We start from the raw sequence: 27529 nt of genomic DNA on the forward strand, positions 1-27529 counted from the left end.
TTCAAATCAGCTAAGATTAATTAGTTAGGTTCTTTACACAATCAAGAAGGGTATTTCAACGACACACAAAGTTCTCCCTCTTATACATATCGAATTCGGATCATGCCGTTGTACTAAAATCTAAATCTTCTCCTTTGTTTCATCCTTTTTCTTTCTAGACAGTCACATTAAGACCCTTTATCTATGTCACACACATGGTAAGAAAATCGGTTAGCGTCTTTATTCATCTTTTTCAACCTGCAATTAGCTTGATGATACAAATTTGATGATACAAATTTTGTATTAGCAATCATATAAATATTTTCCAAGGTTTAACCGTATTACCACAGTATGACCTTATATATATTTTTTCTTTAAGGTTTAACCGTATTACCACAGTATGACCTTAAAAATCTGCTTAGATGATTCGCTTATATTCATCGACAAACTTACTTAATGTGTGACTTTATAGATGGTGTCCGACTGGATAGATAAACTACTAAAGGATTCCACAAATTTAAATCAGGAGATTTTGGCACAATGGTTATTCAAATTGATATCTATACTAGGGAGACTTCTGGGTGTTGGAAAAATACCGATTTTGTTGTGAAATTCCCTAATTTCCTTAACTTAGCCTCTCGTCTTTTCTTAACCTATATACTTTCTAAGTGAGCTATTAGCCTAAGTCTTTGAAAAAATTTTAATTTGGCTCAAGAAAAGGAAAAATTTAGAAAGACCAAAGAAGATACTATAAATTTAATTTTTTTTATTATGCGAAAGGAAATAAAAATTCAAATAACTAAGAATTAAAAGTAAATAGAGATAGTAGAATACTCCCCTAAACTTAAATCCAACAGTGTCCTCACTGTTGCAACTCAAGAGTAGTTTTGGAGCGTAAAACCTGTGGCAACAGCCCTGCATCTTATGTTGGGTTTGCAGAATTTGGTTTTGCTGGGCTTGCATGGATGTCACTTGTTCCATCATCTCCTCTTGTTGTTGATGCATGGCATAGAATAATCCATCGCACTCTTGATTTAGTGCGTTTTGGGCGTGTATCTCATGGAGTACATCATTGATGGAGCTTCGCCTGGATGAGGAGGAACTACCTGCAAAAGTGTTAGAAAAATGTGTAGTGTGTGCAAGTGGAACAATGCTTGCGCCCCCACCAGCAGCAACATTTGGAGAAATGTGCGTGGGAGCTCTATTAGTCACAGGATCATCAGAGATAGTTATAAAAAATAAATAAATAAATAAAAGAAAGCAAAAATTAAACAAGAATTAAAGAAAACTCATGGGTTGCCTCCCATGCAGCGCTTTGTTTAACGTCGGTTAGCTCGACTTTTTAGACCTATAGGTCAACATGGTTCCTCCTCTAGACTCACATCTTTTAAATTATGCTCAATATTCTTGGGTCTCCATTTGAAAATGTCAGACCATTTCATAGGTCTTCTCTTCTTTTTTTCTTTCTTTTTCTTAGAGACACCCGGGGGTATTTTATTTTGAGCGATGTTATTTTCTGGGTGGTCTTTTAATATGTCGGGAGGTATTTTCTTAGAAACGGGGCCTTTTAATTTATTCGGAGCCACAGGGGTTCCTTTTTGGAGTCTTGATGGAGTTTTTAGTTTTAAAGTTGGTTTAACATGGCTAGGTTTAGGAACTTGTGTAATCTCTAAACATTTAGCTAGGTCGTCATCACCATTTTTATGAGTTGGAGGAGTGGAAGTTTTTAAAATTTCAGAATGTTTAGTTTGATCCTTCTCACTCTCTTTTCTACATTCTTGGATGACGTCTACCATGTAACAACTATCGTCTATAGCTGGTGCTTTCATGAGTTGCGTTAAAATAAATTCGGCTTTTTCTTCACCTACTACAAACGTTAGCTTTCCTTCCTTTACGTCTATTACGGCTCCGGCAGTTGCTAAGAATGGCCTTCCTAAAATGATAGGTGTATTGGAATCTTCCCTTATGTCCATGACTATAAAATCGGTAGGGATATAGAATTGACCTACACGTACTGGCACGTTTTCTAGTATACCTAAGGGGTATTTGACAGAACGGTCAGCGAATTGTATTGACATTTTAGTTGGTCTCAATTCTCCTAAATTAAGTTTTTCGCATATGGACATAGGCATTAAGCTGATACTGGCTCCTAAATCGCATAGGGCCCTATCTATTACATAGTTTCCAATTACACAGGGTATGGAAAAACTTCCCGGGTCTTTTAGCTTATGAGGCATATCATTTTGGAGTATGGCGCTACACTCGGCAGTAAGCATAACGATTTCCTCATCCTCGATCTTTTTCTTTTTAGTTAAAATTTCTTTGAGAAACTTAGCGTATGAGGGCATTTGGGTAATGGCTTCCGTAAAAGGTATTGTGATGTTCAATTTTTTTAGAAGTTCTACAAATTTCCTAAACTGTCCCTCGCTTTTGGATTTCTCAAATCTTTGAGGATACGGGATGGGTGGTTGATATGGTGGTGGGGGTATATAAGGTTTCTTCTTTTCTATGATTTCCTCCCCACTATTTTCTTTATCTTTTATGTTTTGTTCACTCTCTCCCTTGGTTACCTCATCTGAGTCTTGGTGTATGGTTGGAGTATTGGTTCTAGGGTCGGCTGGTCCTTCGTATCGGTTCCCACTTCTTAATATAATAGCATTAACATGTCCCCTTGGGTTTGGCTCAGGTTGGCCTGGAAAAATGCCTGCGGGAGCAGCAGTTGATGCTTGTTTTTGTGCTACTTGTGCTATTTGAGTTTCTAGCATCCTAGTGTGAGTGGTCAAGACATCTAACCTGCTTGTTAATTGCTTAATTTGCTCATTAGTGTGTATGTTTTGATTTAGGACTTCCTTGTTAGTTTGAGTTTGTATGGCTATGAAGTTCTCTATCATCAATTCAAGGTTTGACTTCATAGGAGCATTTTGAGCAGGTTTTTGGAATCCTGGTGGCGAAGGAGTAGGTGCTTGGCCAGGTGCATATAAAGCGTTGTTGCTATTGTACGAAAGGTACGGGTGATTTCTCTGGTTTTGGTTGTAAGAATTCCCTTGAGTGTAATTCACTTGGTCGGTGGGAGCTTCGGTTAGAAGTCGACATTCAGCGATAGCGTGACCTTGAGCTCCGCACAACTCACAATTTTGTATTGTTGCAGCCATGGTGGCTTTGGGTGCGTTGGTTAGACTCTCTATCTTTTGAGTTAAGGCATCTAACTTGGCGTTGATGTGGTCCATGTTGCTGATTTCGTACATTCCACCTTTCGTTTGAGGTTTCTCTACTGTTGTTCTCTCGTTTCCCCACTGATAATGGTTCTGAGCCATGCTCTCGATAAGCTGATAGGCTTGGTTGTATGGTTTATCCATAAGTGCGCCACCAGCTGCGGCGTCTATTGTCATTCTTGTATTATACAAGAGACCATTGTAAAAGGTGTGGATAATTAGCCAATTTTCGAGCCCATGATGAGGACATATCCTAATCATTTCTTTATATCTTTCCCAAGCTTCGAAAAGAGACTCGTTGTCCCTTTGTCTAAATCCATTGATTTGGGCTCTTAGCATAGCAGTTTTGCTAGGCGGGAAATATCTTGCTAAAAAGACTTTCTTCAACTCGTCCCATGTTGCGACGGAGTTGGATGGTAGGGACTGGAGCCAGGCTCTAGCTTTATCCCTTAATGAGAATGGGAATAAACGAAGTCTTATAGCTTCGGGACTGACACCATTAGCTTTGATAGTATCGGCATATTGCAAGAATATGGACAAATGTAGATTAGGGTCGTCCGCGGGATTTCCGGAGAATTGGTTTTGTTGTACTATAGCCAACAATGAAGGTTTAAGCTCGAAATTGTTTGCTTCAATAGCGGGGGCAGCGATGCTATTATGCGGTTCTTCTTGCGAAGGAATAGCGTAAGATCTAAGTGGACGATTTTCAGCCATGACTGGTTCGTCAACTATTTCGTTAATGATTTCTTCGGTTACTTCAAGAGTGAGAATTTCGGTTTCGATATTCTCGGGTTGAGTACTTAAATTTCGGCGTCGTTCGTTAAGAAGACGCTCGGGTTCGTCAAAGGGTTGCTCAATTATCTCGCCTCGTGAGCGAGTATTGGGCATAAAACAAAAAGAAAAAAATTGCCTTAGTCTCTACGGTGTAACACTGGAGTTACGATATCGACTAAATTGGTCCCCGGCAACGGCGCCAAAAACTTGATGCGCTGCAAGTATACAGCCTTGCCGCGTGTAGTTTTAAAAGATTATCGATCCCACAGAGACCAATAGTCGACCTACCGTTATCTAATGTTACGTTGTAAATCTAAGGCTAAATAGTAAATAGTAGTAGAATTTTTAAATAAAACAAAAAGAAAATATTTTTTTGGGTTTTTAGAATAATAAAGCGTATTGCTAGGATGAGCTCTTAGTTGCTTCACAGGGTTCGATATTTAATTCGCGCTAAGTAAAATTACTACCGCATCTAATTGTCGTATTTTAATAAAAGCGATGCTCCAGGCGAAAGCCGTTCTCACTTCCAGCTTTCACAACTCTCATCATGAAATTATAAAATACTTATCAAAGTAGTTTTCGTGCTAAGTAAAATTACTACACCACCTAGTTGTCGTATTTTAATAAAGTCGATGCTCCAGGCGAAAGCCGTTCTCACTTCCAGCTCTCACAACTCTCATCATGAAATTAATAAAATACTTTACAAAGTAGTTGCGTTGCTTCTAGATATTTAGTGGTGTAAACAATTAAGTTTTCGAATTATATTGGTTTAAAAACACTAATCTCAGCTATCGCGAATCTTGACTAATGTTGTAGATTATAAAGGTGATGCTAAACTCTCGTCTCACATCCGCTAATAAAGTACTTTTTGAAAACCAAATATAATTAAATTACTTCTAATCCTAAGTGGGCGTTCTTCCGAATTAGAAATAATTATCGACTCTAATCCTAAGTGGGCGTTCTTCCGAATTAGAATCAATGTTCAGTTTTTACTATCTAGTAGAAATCTCAAGTGGCGTTCTATGTTGATCCTACTTTAATTAATTCTCACTCTCGTGACAAATTATAGTCATTTAAAAATAAAAACTGCTTAAAGAAAACTTAAAAGAAACTAGCGCGCGAACTAACTATCGAAACCCTACTAGCTACTAATCACACATCCTAGCAATATTAAATTAGCTAGACATAACTAAAACTAAAGACGAAATAAATAAATAAGCGGGAAATAAAAACATAAAGCAAATAAATAAATAAAGCATAAATAAATAAAAACAATAAAGAAAAATAAAAGAAAGAAAATAAAATAAAAACCTGGACAAAAGCTCCAAGGAATAACGTCGGCACAAAAGAAAATAATATTCAACTTTAGAAAGAATTCCCGCAAAGGCTTAAGAATTCTTTCCAACTAACTATACGAGTTATATTCTCGTTTTACAAGTTAATTGTTACAAAGTTGTGTGTCTAGAAAGTGGAGAAAAGGGGCCTATTTATACTAATTTCACAAGAGACAAAACATCAATTTGGCCGATGTGGGACTTAAGGAAAAATAGCGCGTGACCGTTTGATGAAACGTGTGGCCATGATGAAAAAGGAATGTGGCGGGTGCCACCTTGTGTGCATGTGGCGGTTGCCACTTTTGGTTGGCTGGTGGGCGCCACTTTGGAGGAGCTGGCAGTTGCCATTTTTCCTTGGTGGCAGGCGCCACTTCTTTGCTTTTGTGTGGGCTGCACATGTGTGGCTCAATTGGCTGCACGTGTGTGGCCTTTTTGTCCGGTTTTTGCTCCTTTTTGGTCCGTTTTCGCTCTTTTCTTCAACTCGTACAATTTTTATCTGTTTATTTAAAATACGAGAAATAAGTAACGATTCATAATATAAAACTTCGAAATCGAAATAAAAATAATTAAAATATAATAGTAAATTAACTAAATAAATAGCATATTTTTAGGCGTATCAGTATTTCCATTCGGTTCTTGCGAGTCGTCGTCGGAGGAACGCTATTTCTTCTTTACAGGTGGATGGCATTATGGTGGAGGGTGTGCACCCTATTCGGCAGGCTGTTGTCTCACATTTTGCGTCTCATTTTAAGGCTATCAATGTGGAGCGACCTGATGTTGATAACCTTAACTTTAAACGTTTGAATATGCTTGACAGGGGTAGCCTTATCAAGCCTTTCTCAATGGCGGAAGTTAAGGCTGCTGTATGGGATTGTGATAGCTTTAAAATCCCTGGTCCTGATGGGATCAGTTTTGGTTTTATTAAAGATTTTTGGGTCGAGCTTCAGGGTGATGTGATGCGCTTTATCTCGGAGTTTCATCGAAATGGTAAGTTGACTAAAGGCCTAAACTCTACTTTCATCGCCTTGATTCCTAAGGTGGATAGTCCCCAACAGCTGAATGATTTTCGTCCTATTTCGTTGGTGGGAAGCCTATATAAAATCCTTGCAAAGGTTTTAGCTAATCGTTTGAGATTGGTGATTGGTGATCGTGTGACGCGACAATGACCGCAAGTATACAGTCGTGTCGTGTAGTTTTAAAAGATATCGAACCCAAAGGACCAATAATCGACCTACCGTATTCTAGTGTTGCTTTGTAAATCTAAGGCTAATGATTTAAAGGGTTATGATTAATTGAATAACTAAAATAAGAGAGATAAATATTTTTTAGATTTTTAATATGTAAATAAAATATTGCTAGGACGTGCTATTAGTTGCTTCAGAGGGTTCAATACTTAGTTCGCGCTAGACAAAATTACTACCACATCTAATTGTCGTATTTTAATAAAATCGATGCTCCAGGCGAAAGCCGTTCTCACTTCCAGCTCTCACAACTCTCATCATGAAATTAATAAAATACTTTACAAAGTAGTTGCATTACTTCTAGATTTTAGTGGTGTAAACAATTAAATTTTCGAAACTATATTGTTTTAAAAATACAATTCAGATAGTATTATAAATTATAAAGGTGGTGCTTAACTCTCGTCCTCACACCCGCTAATAAAATACTCTTTGAAAAACAATATAATTTAATTAACTCTAATCCCAACTCTCGTTGCGAATTAGATTTAATGTTCAGTTTTTACTATCTAGTAGAAATCTCACGCTCTCGCTCTATTGATTTTTACTTTAATTAATTCTCACTCTCGTGACGAATTATAATCAACGCTTAATTAAAAACTGCTTAAGAAAATAAAACCGTTGTCAGTTTTCAAGAATTATATTTAATTTAAAAACACTAATCTCAGCTCTCGCAAATCTTGACTAGCGTTATACTTAGATAAAATAAATGCTCAGCTCTCACGCGCTCACTTACCTATATAAGTACCTTTGAAAATCAATATAAAACTCATTAATCCTAAATAGCTCTCGCGGACTTTAGAACTAACGGTCAGTTTTAACTATCCGACCCTAAACCTCAACTCTCGTCAATGTTGGTTTATTGCCTTTAAAACAATCCTCACTCTCGTGACGAATTATTTGAAAACGTATTTATTTAAAACTGGTGGTTGAAAACTATTAGGCGCGAATTAACTACCGAACCCCTATTAGCTACTAACTACACATCCTAGCAACGCTAAACTTAGCTAGACATAACTAAAAATAAAGACATAAAAATAAAATAAGCAAATAAATAAATAGACATAAAAATAAAAGCAGAAATTAAAAGCATAAAATAAAAGCAATAAAATAAAGACAAGAAATAAATAAGACCATAAAATAAAATAAGAACCTGAATTAAAAAGAAATCTCGAGTACGGATTCCGACAGCGTAACGGTAGGAAAATAAAAAAAACTTATTTTATTCTCAACGGAGAATAAAATAATACTAAACTCTCAACTTTAGAGAAGAAAACCTTGTGGTACTAAGCCTAGTTCTCAATTCTCCAAGTCAAGTGTTATGTTTTTGAGTGAAGAGAACTAGCCTATTTATACTAAAATACAAGGAGGAAAAGACAGAATTTGGCCGATGTGGGACTTGTAGAAATTCTTCGCGTTGCCGTTGGATCACATGGATGGCTGTGATTTGGAAAGGAAGTGGCGAGGGCCACTTGGATGCAGCTGGCGGGCGCCATTAGGGCCTTGTTGGCGGTCGCCACTTGGTTGTGGCTGGCGAGCATTTGTGGGCTGCACATGTGTGGCCCAATTGGCTGCACATGTGTGGCCTTTTTGTCCATTTTTGCTCCTTTTCGGTCCGTTTTCGCTCTTTTCTTCAACTCGTACACTTTTTATCTGTTTATTTAAAATACGAGAAATAAGTAACTAATTATATAATAAAACTTCGAAATCGAAATAAAAACATATAAAATATAATAGTAAATTAACTAAATAAATAGCATATTTTTAGGTGTATCAATTGGTAGTGTTATCTCTGAGACTCAGACTGCGTTTGTTAATGATAGGCAAATTCTGGATGGAATCCTCATTGTGAATGAGGTGGTTGATGAGGCGCGTAGGTACAACAAGGAGTTGATGTTATTCAAGGTGGATTTCGAGAAAGCTTATGATTCAGTGAATTGGGGCTACCTGGATGATGTTATGGGGCTTATGATTCAAGGTGGATTTCGAGAAAGCTTATGATTCAGTGAATTACCGTCTTCCTCTAGCGAAATACGATGCATACATATTGAAGGACTAATTCCTTTTAGGTCAGTGATGTTATACCCTAAGGCAGTTGGGTATTTTCTTAGAATGTTTAGAAGTTTTTCAGTTTCTAACTTCCCTAAATCCGCACTGACTATTACTGGTCGTTTGAGGTCTTTATCTAGGAATTCATACCTTAAATTTTCGGGTAGAACCTTGAGTTCTAAAGTTGTCTTGTCAAGGTGAGGTGTAGGATCTTTAGATTCGGCTGGGTCGTCTTCATTGTCTTTATGAGTTTGAGGATCAGAGGTTTTTAGAATTTCAGAATACTTAGTTTGATCCTTTTCCACTTCTTTTCTACATTCCTCAATGAGGTCTAGCATGTAGCATTCATCGTCTATTGCTGGTGCTTTCATGAATTGAGTTAAGATAAACTCAACTTTTTCTTCACCCACTTCAAAAGTGAGCTTTCCTCTCTTTACGTCTATTATGGCACCGGCAGTTGCTAAGAATGGCCTTCCTAAAAGGATAGGTGTATTGGAATCCTCCCTTATGTCCATAACTATGAAATCGGTTGGGATAAAGAATTGTCCTACACGTACGGGCACATTTTCTAAAATACCTAGAGGGTATTTGACGGAACGGTCAGCAAATTGTACGGACATTTTTGTTGGTCTTAATTCTCCCATTTTCAGTTTTTCACATAAGGCTACGGGCATTAAACTGATACTGGCTCCTAGATCACATAGGGCTCTATCTATTACGTACTTTCCAATGACACAGGGTATGGAGAAACTTCCTGGGTCTTTTAACTTAGGGGGCATTTCGTTTTGTAATATGGCGCTACACTCGGCAGTGAGCATAACAGTCTCATCATCCTCGATCTTTCTCTTGTTAGTCAAGATGTCTTTAAGGAATTTAGCATATGAGGGCATTTGTGTGATAGCTTCCGTAAAAGGAATTGTAATGTTTAGTTTTTGTAGAAGTTCTACAAATTTCTTAAATTGCCCTACATTTTTGGATTGTACCAATCTTTGAGGATATGGGATGGGTGGTTTATATGGTGGTGGAGGAACGTAAGGTTTCTCCTTCTCTTTGGTTTCCTCTCTACTATCCTCTTTTTCTTTTGGTTCACTCTCCTCGGTTGGTGTATTAGATCCTTGTTGCATGGTTGGGTCATCAGGTTTTGAATTTGTTGGTTCATCTAGTTGTTTTCCACTTCTTAGTATAACAGCATTGGCTTGTCCTCTCGGATTTTGTTGTGGTTGACCAGGAAATGTTCCCGCAGGAGCAGAGGTAGATGCTTGTTGTTGTGCCACTTGTGCTATTTGTGTCTCTAACATTTTATTGTGAGTGGTCAAGGCATCCAGCTTGCTTGTTATTTGCTTAATTTGTTCACTAGTTTGAAGGTTGGTTTGAGCTTGGGTAGTTATGAAGTTTTCCATTAATAGTTCAAGGTTAGACTTCCTAGGAACATTTTGAGCAGGTTTTTGGAATCCTGGTGGTGAAGGAGTAGGTGCTTGGCCAGGTGCATATAGAGCGTTGTTACTTTTGTACGAAAGGTATGGATGATTCCTCGGACCATGGTTGTATGGATTTCCTTGAGTATAGTTCACTTGGTCTGGGGAGACTTCCGTTAGAAGTTGACATTCAGCGATAGCATGACCTTGAACTCCGCACAACTCACAATTTTGTGTTGTTGCTGCCACGGTGGCTTTGGGTGCGGTGGTTAGAGTTTCTATCTTTTGAGTCAAGGCATCCAGCTTGGCGTTGATGTGGTCCATGTTGCTGATTTCGTACATTCCACCTTTCGTTTGAGTTTTCTCTACTGGTGCTCTCTCGCTTCCCCATTGATAGTGATTTTGAGCCATGCTCTCGATAAGCCGATAGGCTTCATTGTAGGCCTTATCCATTAGTGCGCCACCAGCTGCGGCGTCTATGGTTAATCTTGTGTTGTACAAGAGACCATTGTAAAAGGTATGGATGATTAACCATTCTTCGAGCCCATGATGAGGACATATCCTAATCATTTCTTTGTATCTTTCCCATGCTTCGAAAAGAGATTCGCTGTCTCTTTGTCTAAATCCATTGATTTGGGCTCTTAGCATAACAGTTTTGCTAGGCGGGAAATATCTTGCTAAAAAGACTTTCTTCAACTCATCCCATGTTGCGACGGAGTTGGATGGTAGGGACTGGAGCCAGGCTCTAGCTTTATCTCTTAATGAGAATGGGAATAAGCGAAGTCTTATAGCTTCGGGACTGACACCATTTGCCTTCACGGTATCCGCGTATTGCAAGAATATGGACAAATGTAAATTGGGGTCATCCGTGGGGTTTCCGGAGAATTGGTTTTGTTGTACGGCCGACAACAATGAAGGTTTAAGCTCAAAGTTATTTGCTTCAATAGCGGGGGCAGCGATGCTATTGTGCGGTTCTTCTTGTGAAGGAATAGCGTATGACTTAAGTGGACGGTTTTGCGGTTCTTCAGCCATATCTGGTTCGTTAATAATTTCGGGAAGAGGAATCTCTAATTGATTTTCTAAATTTCTACGTCTTAAAAGACGTTCGGGTTCGCTAACTAGTTGCACCAATCTTTCGCCTCTAGAGCGAGTGCTTGGCATGCAACAAACGAACTAATCGGGGTAAAATAAAAATAAAATTTTGCCTTAGTCTCTACGGTGTAACACCGGAGTTACGATATCGACTAAATTGGTCCCCGGCAACGGCGCCAAAAACTTGATCGTGTGACGCGACAATGACCGCAAGTATACAGTCGTGTCGTGTAGTTTTAAAAGATATCGAACCCAAAGGACCAATAATCGACCTACCGTATTCTAGTGTTGCTTTGTAAATCTAAGGCTAATGATTTAAAGGGTTATGATTAATTGAATAACTAAAATAAGAGAGATAAATATTTTTTAGATTTTTAATATGTAAATAAAATATTGCTAGGACGTGCTATTAGTTGCTTCAGAGGGTTCAATACTTAGTTCGCGCTAGACAAAATTACTACCACATCTAATTGTCGTATTTTAATAAAATCGATGCTCCAGGCGAAAGCCGTTCTCACTTCCAGCTCTCACAACTCTCATCATGAAATTAATAAAATACTTTACAAAGTAGTTGCATTACTTCTAGATTTTAGTGGTGTAAACAATTAAATTTTCGAAACTATATTGTTTTAAAAATACAATTCAGATAGTATTATAAATTATAAAGGTGGTGCTTAACTCTCGTCCTCACACCCGCTAATAAAATACTCTTTGAAAAACAATATAATTTAATTAACTCTAATCCCAACTCTCGTTGCGAATTAGATTTAATGTTCAGTTTTTACTATCTAGTAGAAATCTCACGCTCTCGCTCTATTGATTTTTACTTTAATTAATTCTCACTCTCGTGACGAATTATAATCAACGCTTAATTAAAAACTGCTTAAGAAAATAAAACCGTTGTCAGTTTTCAAGAATTATATTTAATTTAAAAACACTAATCTCAGCTCTCGCAAATCTTGACTAGCGTTATACTTAGATAAAATAAATGCTCAGCTCTCACGCGCTCACTTACCTATATAAGTACCTTTGAAAATCAATATAAAACTCATTAATCCTAAATAGCTCTCGCGGACTTTAGAACTAACGGTCAGTTTTAACTATCCGACCCTAAACCTCAACTCTCGTCAATGTTGGTTTATTGCCTTTAAAACAATCCTCACTCTCGTGACGAATTATTTGAAAACGTATTTATTTAAAACTGGTGGTTGAAAACTATTAGGCGCGAATTAACTACCGAACCCCTATTAGCTACTAACTACACATCCTAGCAACGCTAAACTTAGCTAGACATAACTAAAAATAAAGACATAAAAATAAAATAAGCAAATAAATAAATAGACATAAAAATAAAAGCAGAAATTAAAAGCATAAAATAAAAGCAATAAAATAAAGACAAGAAATAAATAAGACCATAAAATAAAATAAGAACCTGAATTAAAAAGAAATCTCGAGTACGGATTCCGACAGCGTAACGGTAGGAAAATAAAAAAAACTTATTTTATTCTCAACGGAGAATAAAATAATACTAAACTCTCAACTTTAGAGAAGAAAACCTTGTGGTACTAAGCCTAGTTCTCAATTCTCCAAGTCAAGTGTTATGTTTTTGAGTGAAGAGAACTAGCCTATTTATACTAAAATACAAGGAGGAAAAGACAGAATTTGGCCGATGTGGGACTTGTAGAAATTCTTCGCGTTGCCGTTGGATCACATGGATGGCTGTGATTTGGAAAGGAAGTGGCGAGGGCCACTTGGATGCAGCTGGCGGGCGCCATTAGGGCCTTGTTGGCGGTCGCCACTTGGTTGTGGCTGGCGAGCATTTGTGGGCTGCACATGTGTGGCCCAATTGGCTGCACATGTGTGGCCTTTTTGTCCATTTTTGCTCCTTTTCGGTCCGTTTTCGCTCCTTTCTTCAACTCGTACACTTTTTATCTGTTTATTTAAAATACGAGAAATAAGTAACTAATTATATAATAAAACTTCGAAATCAAAATAAAAACATATAAAATATAATAGTAAATTAACTAAATAAATAGCATATTTTTAGGTGTATCAAACTCCCCTAAACTTGAACCATTGCTTGTCCTCAAGCAATTTAGCTTGCATGTAGAAAACATGTAAAATGCGAAGCAACACACACACACAGACTTAGAGGAAAATAACATCACAAGTACTCATACGTGGTCAGAAATTTAAATCGGCTAAGATTAATTAGTTAGGTTCTTTACACAATCAAGAAGGGTATTTCAACGACACACAAAGTTCTCCCTCTTATACATACCGAATTTGGATCATGCCATTGTACTAAAATCTAGATCTTCTCCTTTGTTTCATCCTTTTTCATTCTAGACAGTCACATTAAGACCCTTTATCTATGTCACACACATGGTAAGAAAGCCGGTTAGCGTCTTTGTTCATCCTTTTCAACTCGCAAATAGCTTGATGATACAAATTTTGTATTAGCAATCATATAAATATATATATATATTTTTTTTTTTTTCTCTAAGGTTTAACCGTATTACCACAGTATGACCTTAAGAATTTGCTTAGACGATTCGCTTATATTCATCGACAAACCTACTTAATGTGTGACTTTATAGATGGTGTCCGACTGGATAGATAAACTACTAAAGGATTCCACAAATTTAAATCAGGAGATTTTGGCACAATGGTTATTCAAATTGATATCTATACTAGGGAGACTTCTGGGTGTTGGAAAAATACCGATTTTGTTGTAAAATTCCCTAATTTCCTTAACTTAGCCTCTCATCTTTTCTTAACCTATATACTTTCTAAGTGAGCTATTATCCTAAGTCTTTGGAAAAAATTTTAATTTGGCTCAAGAAAAGGAAAAATTTAGAAAAACCAAAGAATATACTATAAATTCAATTTTTTTATTATGCGAAAGGAAATAAAAATTCAAATGACTAGAAATTAAAAGTAAATAGAGATAGTAGAATACTCCCCTAAACTTAAATCCAACAGTGTCCTCACTGTTGCGACTCAAGAGCAGAATTGGAGCGTAAAACCTGTGGTAGATCATGGGGGAGGCTGTTGATGTTGTTGGAAATTGTTGAATTGAAGCCTCAAACCGCCTAGCTCTTGTATGACGTTGTCGAGCTGTTGTTGACGGTGCTCTTCCGAGCTCTCCCATCTATGATAATAGCCCTGCATCTCGTGTTGGTTTTGAAGGATTTGGTTTTGCTGGGCTTGCATGAATGTCATTCGTTCCATCATCTCCTCTTGTTGTTGGTGCATGGCATAAAATAATCCATCGCGCTCTTGATTTAGTGCATTTTGGGCGCGTATCTCTTGGAGTACATCATCAATAGTGCTTTGCCTTGATGAGGAGGAACTACCTGCAAAAGTGTTAGAAAAATGTGTAGTGTGTGCAGGTGGAACAATGCTTGCGCCCCCACCAGCAGCAACATTTGGAGAAATGTGCGTGGGAGCTCTATTAGTCGTAGAATTATTAGTATAGCAAAGATTTCTCGGGTCACGTACATCCGTTAGCCATTGGTTAGGAAGGGTGATATTATTAAAAACACGATTTTGAATCATTAAATCATATCTACCATCTTCTCTTAACCTTACTAGGTTCATACTCCTTATCATATCTTCATCGATTAACCGAGGTGGAGTATGTTCTAAATTTTCTAATTGAGGTCCTAGTCCTATGGCTTTAGCTATGGTCGTGATTAGCCCTCCAAAAATTATCGCTCCGCCCCGACTTGTGTTAACTTGTGAAAGCATATGTGAAAATAAAAACGGGACGGTGTTAATTTTCATTTTTCTAATTGCAGCAAACATGTAAAACATTTCTTTCGAGTTGACTTTGTTTAAAGAGGCTCGGCCAAAGATGGTATGTGCCAATAAGTAGCGGAAATAGCGTAAGGCCGGATTATGGATGGATGAGGCCTTATTTCCTTCATGACTATTAATTTGTTTACCGGTGATAGTCATCCAAAAGTGGCTAAAATTATTTTGCCACTCTTCATTATCATGGACTTCACATGTTACACTTGGTCCATGGGGGAAACGCAAAAGGTCAGCCATATCATTCAAAGAAAATTCATACTCATTATTAAACATTCTAAAATAAACAGCGCCGTGCGAACTCCTAGTTTCACGAACAGTGTTAACAATTAAAGAGCTTAGGAATTCTAGCGTTAGTTGAGTATAAACAGGATTTTGTTGAGATAGGAAATGTCGAAGATTTAAATTATCAAGCAAATAATTTACGCTATCTAACAATCCTAATTTTCTTAAGAGAGAATTGTCGGCATACCTTGTAGCTTGTATTTCCCTTCTTTGCAAATCCTCATAAATTTGAGATTGATTTGAACTTCTTCTAAAAACTAACTCATATACCATTTTGTTTTGGAAATAGATAGAGATTTTATGCTTTAGAAAGAGTATTGTAGAAATGGTGAGTTTAGTTTATGTTGAAAGGCATGTATTTATAACTTGAAAAAGAATCTCCTTATGAAACACAAGGTCCTACCAATTAATTGTCATTGATTGTTTTGAAAGGTGGAAAGGAAATTGTGTAAGGGAATCAAAATTTGCATGCCATGAACTTTCAAAAACATTTTCCCTATGGAATCTATAGCATGGTCACGCCATGCTTCTTGTAAGAGTGTGGGAAAATGCATTTTGTTTGCTTTGAAAAAGGCTTTTTGACCAAAGACTACTCTTTTGATTGAATGCATATTTGACCAAATAAATAAACATTTATAAGTGCATATACTAATCGACTTAATAGACAGTTACGAAAATAAATGAAAATTACTAAAAATAATTTGGTAATAATGACTAAAATAAAAGCTTAAATAAAATACTTAATAATGCATTGATAATGAAAAAGAAATGTTTGAATGAAAATATGCTGAAATAAAATGTCACACAAAAGCAGTAAAATAGATAGTCTTCTCCTCCTCAATCCTTATTAAAAGTAGTGTTCTCAATGATTGGTCGGAGAAAATAACGTAGTAAAAATATAATGCGATCACTAGCCACGTAGAGCTTTTAGAGCGTCATGTATGGAGGCAAATTCTTTGGCGCATCTCTCGAACTGCCCAATAGTCAGGTCCAAGAAAGTGTTGAGATCCGATCGCAATGTAGCAACTGTGGCATTGATTTCGGCTATAGCAGCTGTATGATCAACCGGGGCAGGTGGTTGGTTGGTGGATTCAGCAGGGTGGGTGGGGGATAATGGTCCGGGCGTATAGTAAAATGGTGGAGTTTGGGGGTCATGTTCATCTTCATCTTCCAAATCATATAGCCAATTGGCTTTGTTGTAAACGCTAGTTCTTTCCATATTTGGAAGAGTAAAATGGTAAACTGGTTTATTATTGATGACTAGTGTATAAGGGGTAGGTCCCAAGTTATGTATAAGGCCACGATTGAAACAAAAGTTTATGTTGAGGTAGCGGAATCCACTTGCTAGTGGTGTACCATAAGGTATGAGCTGGCCTAAGTAGTCATCAAGGCCAATGGCTCTAGCTAAAAGGGTAACAAAACCACCAATGCAGATGCGGCGGTTTGGTGTTTCAATAAGCTTTTGGAGGTTGGCTAGAACAAATGGCGCAAGGTTCACCGGGCGACCTTGGAAAGCACAGAACATTATGAATAATTCGTCTTTAGAAACAGTAGTGTCATTCTCTTGCTTTCCAAAGATTGTATGGGCTAAAATCATGTGAAAGTAGCGTATGGCAGGGTTATGGATCTTTTGGTTGGTTCGGTCAGCCGGGTCAGAGTCGGGTTCTCCAGAAATACTTCCCCAAAAATTGCATAATTCGTAATCCATGAATCCATCTTCTTGGGTTTTCACTACAGCGTCTAGGCCAGTGGGTACCTTCATAAATTCAGCAATGCTACGGTGTGTGTAGGTATAGTCAGCACCAAAAAGTCTAAACTTAGTTTGACCCCGATGGATGGAAAATCCACGGTTGGGGGAGTTTTTGAAAGAGCTTAAGAACTCGATGGTTAAGTTACGGTAAGTGGGGAGGGCCGAAAGGTTCAAAGCATCCCACCCCAATTGGTTGATCATAAAATTGACACTCTCAGCGATACCCAAAGAAATCATAGTGCTTTGGTGAGGGAAATTCTGGAACGACATCTCTCTTTCGAACAGGTCCTCGAAACGTTGTCGCTGGATTTCACTCTCGATACGAACAATTTGGTTATCGCAATACGCCATTTTAAAATTTTTTAGATCTGAATTTTGCATAGTAGTCATACGGGTTAGTGATAAATTAAAGAAAAAAATAGCAATAATAATAAGGAAAACGATAAAAGTTGTGGGTTGCCTCCCACGTAGCGCTTTTGTTTAACGTCGTTGGCTCGACTTTCTAGATTCTAAGTTTTGGGCTGTATTTCATGTAATTCTAACTTAGAATGATAATCCGAGATACTTGAGCAGAAATAGTGCTTAAGACGATGTCCATTAACAATAAAAATTTCATTAGATTTGTTCTTTATTTTGACAGCGCCGTTTTGGAAAACCTTAGTTATCTCATAAGGTCCGGACCAACGGGAACGGAGTTTACCAGGGAAGAGTTTTAACCTAGAGTTAAAAAGAAGCACTAATTCTCCTTCCTTAAATTCCTTTTTAAGTATGCGCTTGTCATGCCATTTCCTAGTTCTATCTTTATAAATTTCGGCATTCTCATAAGCGCTTGTTCTGAGTTCTTCAAGTTCGTGAAGATCAAGGATTCTTTTCTTCCCCGCTGCCGTGTAATCCATATTTAGTGCCTTAATAGCCCAAAAGGCTTTATGTTCAAGTTCTATAGGCAGGTGACATGATTTTCCATATACTAGATTAAATGGTGTGGTTCCTATAGGGGTTTTATATGCTGTCCTATAGGCCCACAGAGCCTCGGGGAGTTTGTATGACCAATCTTTCCTAGTAGCAACAGTTTTTTCTAAATTTTTTTTAATTTCTCTATTTGAGACTTCTACTTGCCCACTAGTTTGTGGGTGATAAGGGGTTGCTACTCTGTGTTTTATCCCATATTTAATTAATAATTTGTCAAAGATTTTAGATATGAAATGGGAGCCACCATCGCTAATAACGAGACGGGGCGTACCGAACCTAGGGAAGATTATATTTTTAAACATTTTAATAACTACTTGGGTGTCATTTGTAGGAGAGGCTAAAGCCTCGATCCATTTTGAAACATAGTCGACAGCGACAAGTATATATCTATTTCCACCAGAAGATGGGAAGGGTCCCATGAAATCTATTCCCCATACATCGAAAATCTCTACCTCTAAAATTCCCTTTTGTGGCATCTCATCGCGTCTAGATATGTTGCCGGTGCGTTGGCAGCGGTCGCAATTTTTAACAGCGATATGGACGTCTCTCCATAGGGTAGGCCAAAAGAAACCAGATTGTAAGATTTTGTCACATGTTTTTGAAGTGCTAGCATGCCCTCCAAAAGGGGCAGAATGACATTGGGTAATTATATCTTTCATTTCTTCTTCGGGGACGCAACGACGAAAGATTCCGTCAGGGCCTCTTTTAAAGAGTAAGGGTTCGTCCCAATAATAGTTTTTTAGTTCATGAAAGAATTTCTTCTTTTGTTGGTAGGTTAAGCCCGGAGGAAGGACTCTTGCTGATAAGTAGTTTACGAAGTCAGCATACCATGGTAAAGTATTTTTGACGGAGCAGACTTCTTTCTTTAGTTGTGTAGTATCGGATAGTTTTAAGGATAATTTAGCCGAGATAGTTTCAAATTGAGCCACGAGTTGTTCGTAAGGGAAATCGTCATTGATGGGTACTGACTCAGGCTCAATGCCCTCTATTCTAGATAGGTGATCGGCTACTACATTTTCAGTTCCTTTTTTGTCTAAGATTACTAGGTCAAATTCTTGTAAAAGTAAAATCCATCTTAGAAGCCTAGGTTTAGCATCCTTCTTATTTAATAGGTACCTAATAGCAGCATGGTCTGTGTAAACAATTATTTTAGATCCTATTAGGTAAGATCGAAATTTATCTATCGCGAATACGACAGCTAAGAGTTCCTTTTCAGTGGTGGCGTAGTTCAATTGCGCAGGATCTAAAGTTCTACTTGCGTAATAGATCGCATGAAGCTTCTTATCTTTTCGTTGTCCTAAAACTGCGCCTATAGCGAAATCGCTAGCGTCACACATGATTTCGAAGGGTAAACTCCAATCAGGTGGTTTGATAATTGGTGCGGATATAAGGGCTGCTTTAATTCGTTCGAACGCTTTTAAGCATCCGTCGTCAAAGATAAACTCAGCATCTTTCAACAATAAGCCAGTCAGAGGCTTGGTGATTTTAGAGAAGTCTTTAATAAATCGCCGGTAGAAACCGGCATGTCCTAAGAAACTACGTACTTCTCTTACTGTTTTTGGGGGTGGAAGGTTTTCTATGACTTGAATTTTTGCTTTATCTACTTCAATCCCCTTATCGGACACTACGTGTCCAAGAACTATTCCTTGTCGGACCATAAAGTGGCACTTTTCCCAATTAAGCACAAGATTCACCTTTACACATCTTTCAAGTACTTTTTCTAGGTTCGACAGACAACTTTCATAGCTTTGCCCACAAACGGAGAAGTCATCCATAAAGACTTCCATGATATCATTTATAAAATCTGCAAAGATTGCCATCATGCATCTTTGAAAAGTTGCGGGAGCATTGCATAGTCCGAAGGGCATTCGTCGGTAAGCAAAAGTTCCGTAAGGACATGTGAAAGTGGTTTTCTCTTGGTCATCGGGATGAATAGGGATCTGGAAGAATCCTGAATATCCATCTAGGTAGCAGAAATACGAATGTTTAGCCAATCGCTCGAGCATTTGATCAATAAAGGGTAAAGGAAAATGGTCTTTTCGAGTGGCTTTGTTTAGTTTCCTATAATCTATGCACATTCTATGACCAGTCACAACTCTTTGTGCTATAGATTCCCCTTTTGCATTTGTTACAACTGTAACTCCCCCTTTCTTTGGTACGACATGTACTGGGCTGACCCATTTACTATCAGATATGGGATATATGATTCCTACTTCTAGAAGCTTTTCTACTTCTTTCTTAACTACCTCACTTAGAACTGGATTGATCCTTCTTTGGGGTTCTCTAGAGGTTTTACCGTCTTCCTCTAGCGAAATACGATGCATACATATTGAAGGACTAATTCCTTTTAGGTCAGTGATGTTATACCCTAAGGCAGTTGGGTATTTTCTTAGAATGTTTAGAAGTTTTTCAGTTTCTAACTTCCCTAAATCCGCACTGACTATTACTGGTCGTTTGAGGTCTTTATCTAGGAATTCATACCTTAAATTTTCGGGTAGAACCTTGAGTTCTAAAGTTGTCTTGTCAAGGTGAGGTGTAGGATCTTTAGATTCGGCTGGGTCGTCTTCATTGTCTTTATGAGTTTGAGGATCAGAGGTTTTTAGAATTTCAGAATACTTAGTTTGATCCTTTTCCACTTCTTTTCTACATTCCTCAATGAGGTCTAGCATGTAGCATTCATCGTCTATTGCTGGTGCTTTCATGAATTGAGTTAAGATAAACTCAACTTTTTCTTCACCCACTTCAAAAGTGAGCTTTCCTCTCTTTACGTCTATTATGGCACCGGCAGTTGCTAAGAATGGCCTTCCTAAAAGGATAGGTGTATTGGAATCCTCCCTTATGTCCATAACTATGAAATCGGTTGGGATAAAGAATTGTCCTACACGTACGGGCACATTTTCTAAAATACCTAGAGGGTATTTGACGGAACGGTCAGCAAATTGTACGGACATTTTTGTTGGTCTTAATTCTCCCATTTTCAGTTTTTCACATAAGGCTACGGGCATTAAACTGATACTGGCTCCTAGATCACATAGGGCTCTATCTATTACGTACTTTCCAATGACACAGGGTATGGAGAAACTTCCTGGGTCTTTTAACTTAGGGGGCATTTCGTTTTGTAATATGGCGCTACACTCGGCAGTGAGCATAACAGTCTCATCATCCTCGATCTTTCTCTTGTTAGTCAAGATGTCTTTAAGGAATTTAGCATATGAGGGCATTTGTGTGATAGCTTCCGTAAAAGGAATTGTAATGTTTAGTTTTTGTAGAAGTTCTACAAATTTCTTAAATTGCCCTACATTTTTGGATTGTACCAATCTTTGAGGATATGGGATGGGTGGTTTATATGGTGGTGGAGGAACGTAAGGTTTCTCCTTCTCTTTGGTTTCCTCTCTACTATCCTCTTTTTCTTTTGGTTCACTCTCCTCGGTTGGTGTATTAGATCCTTGTTGCATGGTTGGGTCATCAGGTTTTGAATTTGTTGGTTCATCTAGTTGTTTTCCACTTCTTAGTATAACAGCATTGGCTTGTCCTCTCGGATTTTGTTGTGGTTGACCAGGAAATGTTCCCGCAGGAGCAGAGGTAGATGCTTGTTGTTGTGCCACTTGTGCTATTTGTGTCTCTAACATTTTATTGTGAGTGGTCAAGGCATCCAGCTTGCTTGTTATTTGCTTAATTTGTTCACTAGTTTGAAGGTTGGTTTGAGCTTGGGTAGTTATGAAGTTTTCCATTAATAGTTCAAGGTTAGACTTCCTAGGAACATTTTGAGCAGGTTTTTGGAATCCTGGTGGTGAAGGAGTAGGTGCTTGGCCAGGTGCATATAGAGCGTTGTTACTTTTGTACGAAAGGTATGGATGATTCCTCGGACCATGGTTGTATGGATTTCCTTGAGTATAGTTCACTTGGTCTGGGGAGACTTCCGTTAGAAGTTGACATTCAGCGATAGCATGACCTTGAACTCCGCACAACTCACAATTTTGTGTTGTTGCTGCCACGGTGGCTTTGGGTGCGGTGGTTAGAGTTTCTATCTTTTGAGTCAAGGCATCCAGCTTGGCGTTGATGTGGTCCATGTTGCTGATTTCGTACATTCCACCTTTCGTTTGAGTTTTCTCTACTGGTGCTCTCTCGCTTCCCCATTGATAGTGATTTTGAGCCATGCTCTCGATAAGCCGATAGGCTTCATTGTAGGCCTTATCCATTAGTGCGCCACCAGCTGCGGCGTCTATGGTTAATCTTGTGTTGTACAAGAGACCATTGTAAAAGGTATGGATGATTAACCATTCTTCGAGCCCATGATGAGGACATATCCTAATCATTTCTTTGTATCTTTCCCATGCTTCGAAAAGAGATTCGCTGTCTCTTTGTCTAAATCCATTGATTTGGGCTCTTAGCATAACAGTTTTGCTAGGCGGGAAATATCTTGCTAAAAAGACTTTCTTCAACTCATCCCATGTTGCGACGGAGTTGGATGGTAGGGACTGGAGCCAGGCTCTAGCTTTATCTCTTAATGAGAATGGGAATAAGCGAAGTCTTATAGCTTCGGGACTGACACCATTTGCCTTCACGGTATCCGCGTATTGCAAGAATATGGACAAATGTAAATTGGGGTCATCCGTGGGGTTTCCGGAGAATTGGTTTTGTTGTACGGCCGACAACAATGAAGGTTTAAGCTCAAAGTTATTTGCTTCAATAGCGGGGGCAGCGATGCTATTGTGCGGTTCTTCTTGTGAAGGAATAGCGTATGACTTAAGTGGACGGTTTTGCGGTTCTTCAGCCATATCTGGTTCGTTAATAATTTCGGGAAGAGGAATCTCTAATTGATTTTCTAAATTTCTACGTCTTAAAAGACGTTCGGGTTCGCTAACTAGTTGCACCAATCTTTCGCCTCTAGAGCGAGTGCTTGGCATGCAACAAACGAACTAATCGGGGTAAAATAAAAATAAAATTTTGCCTTAGTCTCTACGGTGTAACACCGGAGTTACGATATCGACTAAATTGGTCCCCGGCAACGGCGCCAAAAACTTGATCGTGTGACGCGACAATGACCGCAAGTATACAGTCGTGTCGTGTAGTTTTAAAAGATATCGAACCCAAAGGACCAATAATCGACCTACCGTATTCTAGTGTTGCTTTGTAAATCTAAGGCTAATGATTTAAAGGGTTATGATTAATTGAATAACTAAAATAAGAGAGATAAATATTTTTTAGATTTTTAATATGTAAATAAAATATTGCTAGGACGTGCTATTAGTTGCTTCAGAGGGTTCAATACTTAGTTCGCGCTAGACAAAATTACTACCACATCTAATTGTCGTATTTTAATAAAATCGATGCTCCAGGCGAAAGCCGTTCTCACTTCCAGCTCTCACAACTCTCATCATGAAATTAATAAAATACTTTACAAAGTAGTTGCATTACTTCTAGATTTTAGTGGTGTAAACAATTAAATTTTCGAAACTATATTGTTTTAAAAATACAATTCAGATAGTATTATAAATTATAAAGGTGGTGCTTAACTCTCGTCCTCACACCCGCTAATAAAATACTCTTTGAAAAACAATATAATTTAATTAACTCTAATCCCAACTCTCGTTGCGAATTAGATTTAATGTTCAGTTTTTACTATCTAGTAGAAATCTCACGCTCTCGCTCTATTGATTTTTACTTTAATTAATTCTCACTCTCGTGACGAATTATAATCAACGCTTAATTAAAAACTGCTTAAGAAAATAAAACCGTTGTCAGTTTTCAAGAATTATATTTAATTTAAAAACACTAATCTCAGCTCTCGCAAATCTTGACTAGCGTTATACTTAGATAAAATAAATGCTCAGCTCTCACGCGCTCACTTACCTATATAAGTACCTTTGAAAATCAATATAAAACTCATTAATCCTAAATAGCTCTCGCGGACTTTAGAACTAACGGTCAGTTTTAACTATCCGACCCTAAACCTCAACTCTCGTCAATGTTGGTTTATTGCCTTTAAAACAATCCTCACTCTCGTGACGAATTATTTGAAAACGTATTTATTTAAAACTGGTGGTTGAAAACTATTAGGCGCGAATTAACTACCGAACCCCTATTAGCTACTAACTACACATCCTAGCAACGCTAAACTTAGCTAGACATAACTAAAAATAAAGACATAAAAATAAAATAAGCAAATAAATAAATAGACATAAAAATAAAAGCAGAAATTAAAAGCATAAAATAAAAGCAATAAAATAAAGACAAGAAATAAATAAGACCATAAAATAAAATAAGAACCTGAATTAAAAAGAAATCTCGAGTACGGATTCCGACAGCGTAACGGTAGGAAAATAAAAAAAACTTATTTTATTCTCAACGGAGAATAAAATAATACTAAACTCTCAACTTTAGAGAAGAAAACCTTGTGGTACTAAGCCTAGTTCTCAATTCTCCAAGTCAAGTGTTATGTTTTTGAGTGAAGAGAACTAGCCTATTTATACTAAAATACAAGGAGGAAAAGACAGAATTTGGCCGATGTGGGACTTGTAGAAATTCTTCGCGTTGCCGTTGGATCACATGGATGGCTGTGATTTGGAAAGGAAGTGGCGAGGGCCACTTGGATGCAGCTGGCGGGCGCCATTAGGGCCTTGTTGGCGGTCGCCACTTGGTTGTGGCTGGCGAGCATTTGTGGGCTGCACATGTGTGGCCCAATTGGCTGCACATGTGTGGCCTTTTTGTCCATTTTTGCTCCTTTTCGGTCCGTTTTCGCTCTTTTCTTCAACTCGTACACTTTTTATCTGTTTATTTAAAATACGAGAAATAAGTAACTAATTATATAATAAAACTTCGAAATCGAAATAAAAACATATAAAATATAATAGTAAATTAACTAAATAAATAGCATATTTTTAGGTGTATCAATTGGTAGTGTTATCTCTGAGACTCAGACTGCGTTTGTTAATGATAGGCAAATTCTGGATGGAATCCTCATTGTGAATGAGGTGGTTGATGAGGCGCGTAGGTACAACAAGGAGTTGATGTTATTCAAGGTGGATTTCGAGAAAGCTTATGATTCAGTGAATTGGGGCTACCTGGATGATGTTATGGGGCTTATGTCTTTCCCGACGTTGTGGCGAAAATGGATTAGAGAATGCGTTAGTACGGCGACGATGTCTGTCTTGGTTAACGGTAGTCCTACTAATGAGTTTCCTCTTGAGAGGGGTTTAAGACAAGGGGATCCACTCTCTCCTTTTCTTTTTCTTCTAGCTGCCGAAGGTTTGAATGTGATGATGCAAACTATGGTTGAGAGTAATTTGTTTACAGGGTATAGTGTTGGAGAACAAAATCCTGTCTCGGTCTCTCACCTTCAGTTTGCCGATGATACGTTGCTGATTGGGTCTAAAACCTGGGCGAATGTTCGTGCACTTCGGGCCGTCTTGGTGCTGTTTGAGTCTATCTCGGGTTTGAAAGTTAATTTCAACAAGAGTTTGCTTGTAGGGGTTAATATCCCTGATTCTTGGTTATATGAGGCTGTGTCGGCTCTATGCTGTAAAGTGGGAAAGGTGCCTTTCCTTTATCTTGGTCTTCCTATTGGTGGTGATCCGCGTCGGCTGACTTTCTGGGAACCGGTGATAGCTCGTATAAAGAACAGGTTGTGTGGATGGAAGAGTCGCTTCCTTTCTTTTGGCGGTCGTCTAATCTTACTTAAGTCTGTCTTAACCTCTCTGTCTGTCTATGCTCTTTCTTTCTTCAAGGCTCCCTCAGGTATTATCTCTTCTATTGAATCTCTTTTGATTAATTTTTTCTGGGGGGGGGGGGGAGTGAGGATCATAGGAAAATCTCTTGGATCAGTTGGAATAATATTTGTTTACGTAAGGAGTATGGAGGGTTAGGGGTTAGACAGTTGAGGGAGTTTAACTTAGCTCTTTTGGGAAAATGGTGTTGGCGGTTGTTGATGGATAGAGAGGGGCTATGATTCCGAGTGCTGGTAGCTAGGTATGGGTTGGAGGGAGATAGGGTGAAGGAGGGAGGGAGGAGAGGGTCTGCATGGTGGAGGGAGATTGTGAGAATTCGGGAGGGCGCTGATGGTGTAGGGTGGTTTCGAGAGAGTGTTTCGAAGAAGGTGGGGGACGAGTCTGATACATTGTTTTGGACTGATCCTTGGCTAGGGGATAGTCCTTTGTGTGAGAGGTTTAGGCGTTTGTTTGACTTAGCGGAGAATAAATCAGCTTCGGTAGCGGAGATGTCTTTGTTAGGGTGGGGGGCTGATGGTCAGGCGTGGGCTTGGAGGAGGCAGTTGTGGGCGTGGGAGGAGGAGAAACTAGGGGAGTGTCAGGCATTACTTCTTACTACTTCTTTGCAGGCACATATTTCAGATAGGTGGCAGTGGTTGCCAGATCTTGATCATGGTTATTCTGTTCGTGGCGCGTATCAGTTGTTGACATCTCAGGATATGGTCACTTTGGATGATGGTCATCGTCTTATATGGCATCGACAGGTTCCTTTGAAGGTTTCGATTCATGCATGGAGACTGTTGAGGGATAGGTTGCCAACGAAGACAAATTTGGTTACTCGAGGTATCATTCCAGCGGACGCGTGTTATTGCGTATCTGGATGCGGCGAGGTTGAATCGATACATCATTTATATCTCTCTTGCAGTTTTTTTGGTTCTCTCTGGTCGATGGTTCGGGTTTGGATTGGTTCTATGGCGGTAGACGCTAACAGCTTATCTGATCACTTTGTTCAGTTCACTCAGTCAGTAGGTAGTCAGCGAGCACGGCGATCCTTTATGCAGCTCATTTGGCTCGCTTGTGTCTGGATTATGTGGCACGAGCGCAATCACAGGTTGTTCAGGAATACGGCTTCTTCTTTGCACCAAATGCTAGATAAGGTCAAATTATTTTCTTATTGGTGGTTGAAGTCGACGAATGTAACTTTAGTATTAAATTTTCATTGTTGGTGGTCGACTCCATTACTTTGTATGGGTTTCCATTGATTGTATTTCTTTAATACTCTTGTAAACTATTGTGGTCTCTATTGGCACACCTTGTGCTAAGGATATCACTGGCTTGTTTCTCTTTTCATTTATATATATATATATATATATATATATATATATATATATATATATATATATATAGAGGATGTATATTATGAGAATGGTAAAAATATATGAGAATATGAGAATGAATATCAGCCATTAGATTAAAAATAAATGGTTGAGATTAAAACATTACTATATACCTTTGTGATATGTGATTCTCATCCCCATTCTCTCTCTCTCTCCAACCTGACACATACGCATCTCCCTTCTTCCTCCTCAACATCTCACACAAACATCTCCCTCCGTCCCGGTGAACATCATTCCCGACGAACATCTCTCCTCCGGCGACCATATGTCTCCCGGCCGCTCCATCTGTTCTTATTGTCTTTTCTTTTTGATTTTTTTTTCATCTCTCTCTCGGCCGCTCCATCTGTTCTTATTTCTTTTTGATTTTTTTTTTTGTTCCAATTGAAACATGGTGAATTGGTGATGTATTAATTTCAATGTTATATTTGGTTCTCTGAATTGTTTTAGTAACAAATTGACATTGGGTAAACTTGGTATTAAAATCAAACCAATCTTGTTCCAAAAATCAAACCA

General features: G+C 38.3%; 1 protein-coding gene, 3 non-coding genes and 1 pseudogene across 4 annotated transcripts; 4 read left to right on the forward strand and 1 right to left on the reverse strand.

Annotated features, from left to right (window-relative positions):
- Positions 1 to 267: 267 nt before the first annotated feature.
- LOC123897629 lies at positions 268 to 7841 on the reverse strand. The gene is made up of 2 exons (XM_045948344.1): positions 7691 to 7841; positions 268 to 5795 (listed from the first exon to the last, which is right to left on the reverse strand). The coding sequence occupies exon 2, from the start codon at positions 4077 to 4079 to the stop codon at positions 1335 to 1337; it is 2745 nt and encodes a 914-aa protein (XP_045804300.1). The 5' UTR covers positions 4080 to 5795; positions 7691 to 7841; the 3' UTR covers positions 268 to 1334.
- On the forward strand, positions 3424 to 3530 carry LOC123900177. The gene has a single exon (XR_006805829.1). It is a non-coding gene; the product is annotated as a small nucleolar RNA R71 (small nucleolar RNA).
- LOC123896183 lies at positions 5559 to 26881 on the forward strand (annotated as a pseudogene).
- LOC123900261 lies at positions 10543 to 10649 on the forward strand. Its single transcript, XR_006805907.1, has one exon. It is a non-coding gene; the product is annotated as a small nucleolar RNA R71 (small nucleolar RNA).
- LOC123900262 lies at positions 22201 to 22307 on the forward strand. The gene has a single exon (XR_006805908.1). It is a non-coding gene; the product is annotated as a small nucleolar RNA R71 (small nucleolar RNA).
- Positions 26882 to 27529: the final 648 nt, after the last annotated feature.

The sequence above is a fragment of the Trifolium pratense genome, linkage group LG7 (assembly GCF_020283565.1).
Source record: "Trifolium pratense cultivar HEN17-A07 linkage group LG7, ARS_RC_1.1, whole genome shotgun sequence".
Lineage (NCBI taxonomy): Eukaryota > Viridiplantae > Streptophyta > Magnoliopsida > Fabales > Fabaceae > Trifolium > Trifolium pratense.

Excerpts from the sequence above, each read along its gene's own strand:
- LOC123897629 (XM_045948344.1), bottom strand. The coding sequence starts at position 4,079 with ATGCCCAATACTCGCTCACGAGGCGAGATAATTGAGCAACCCTTTGAC.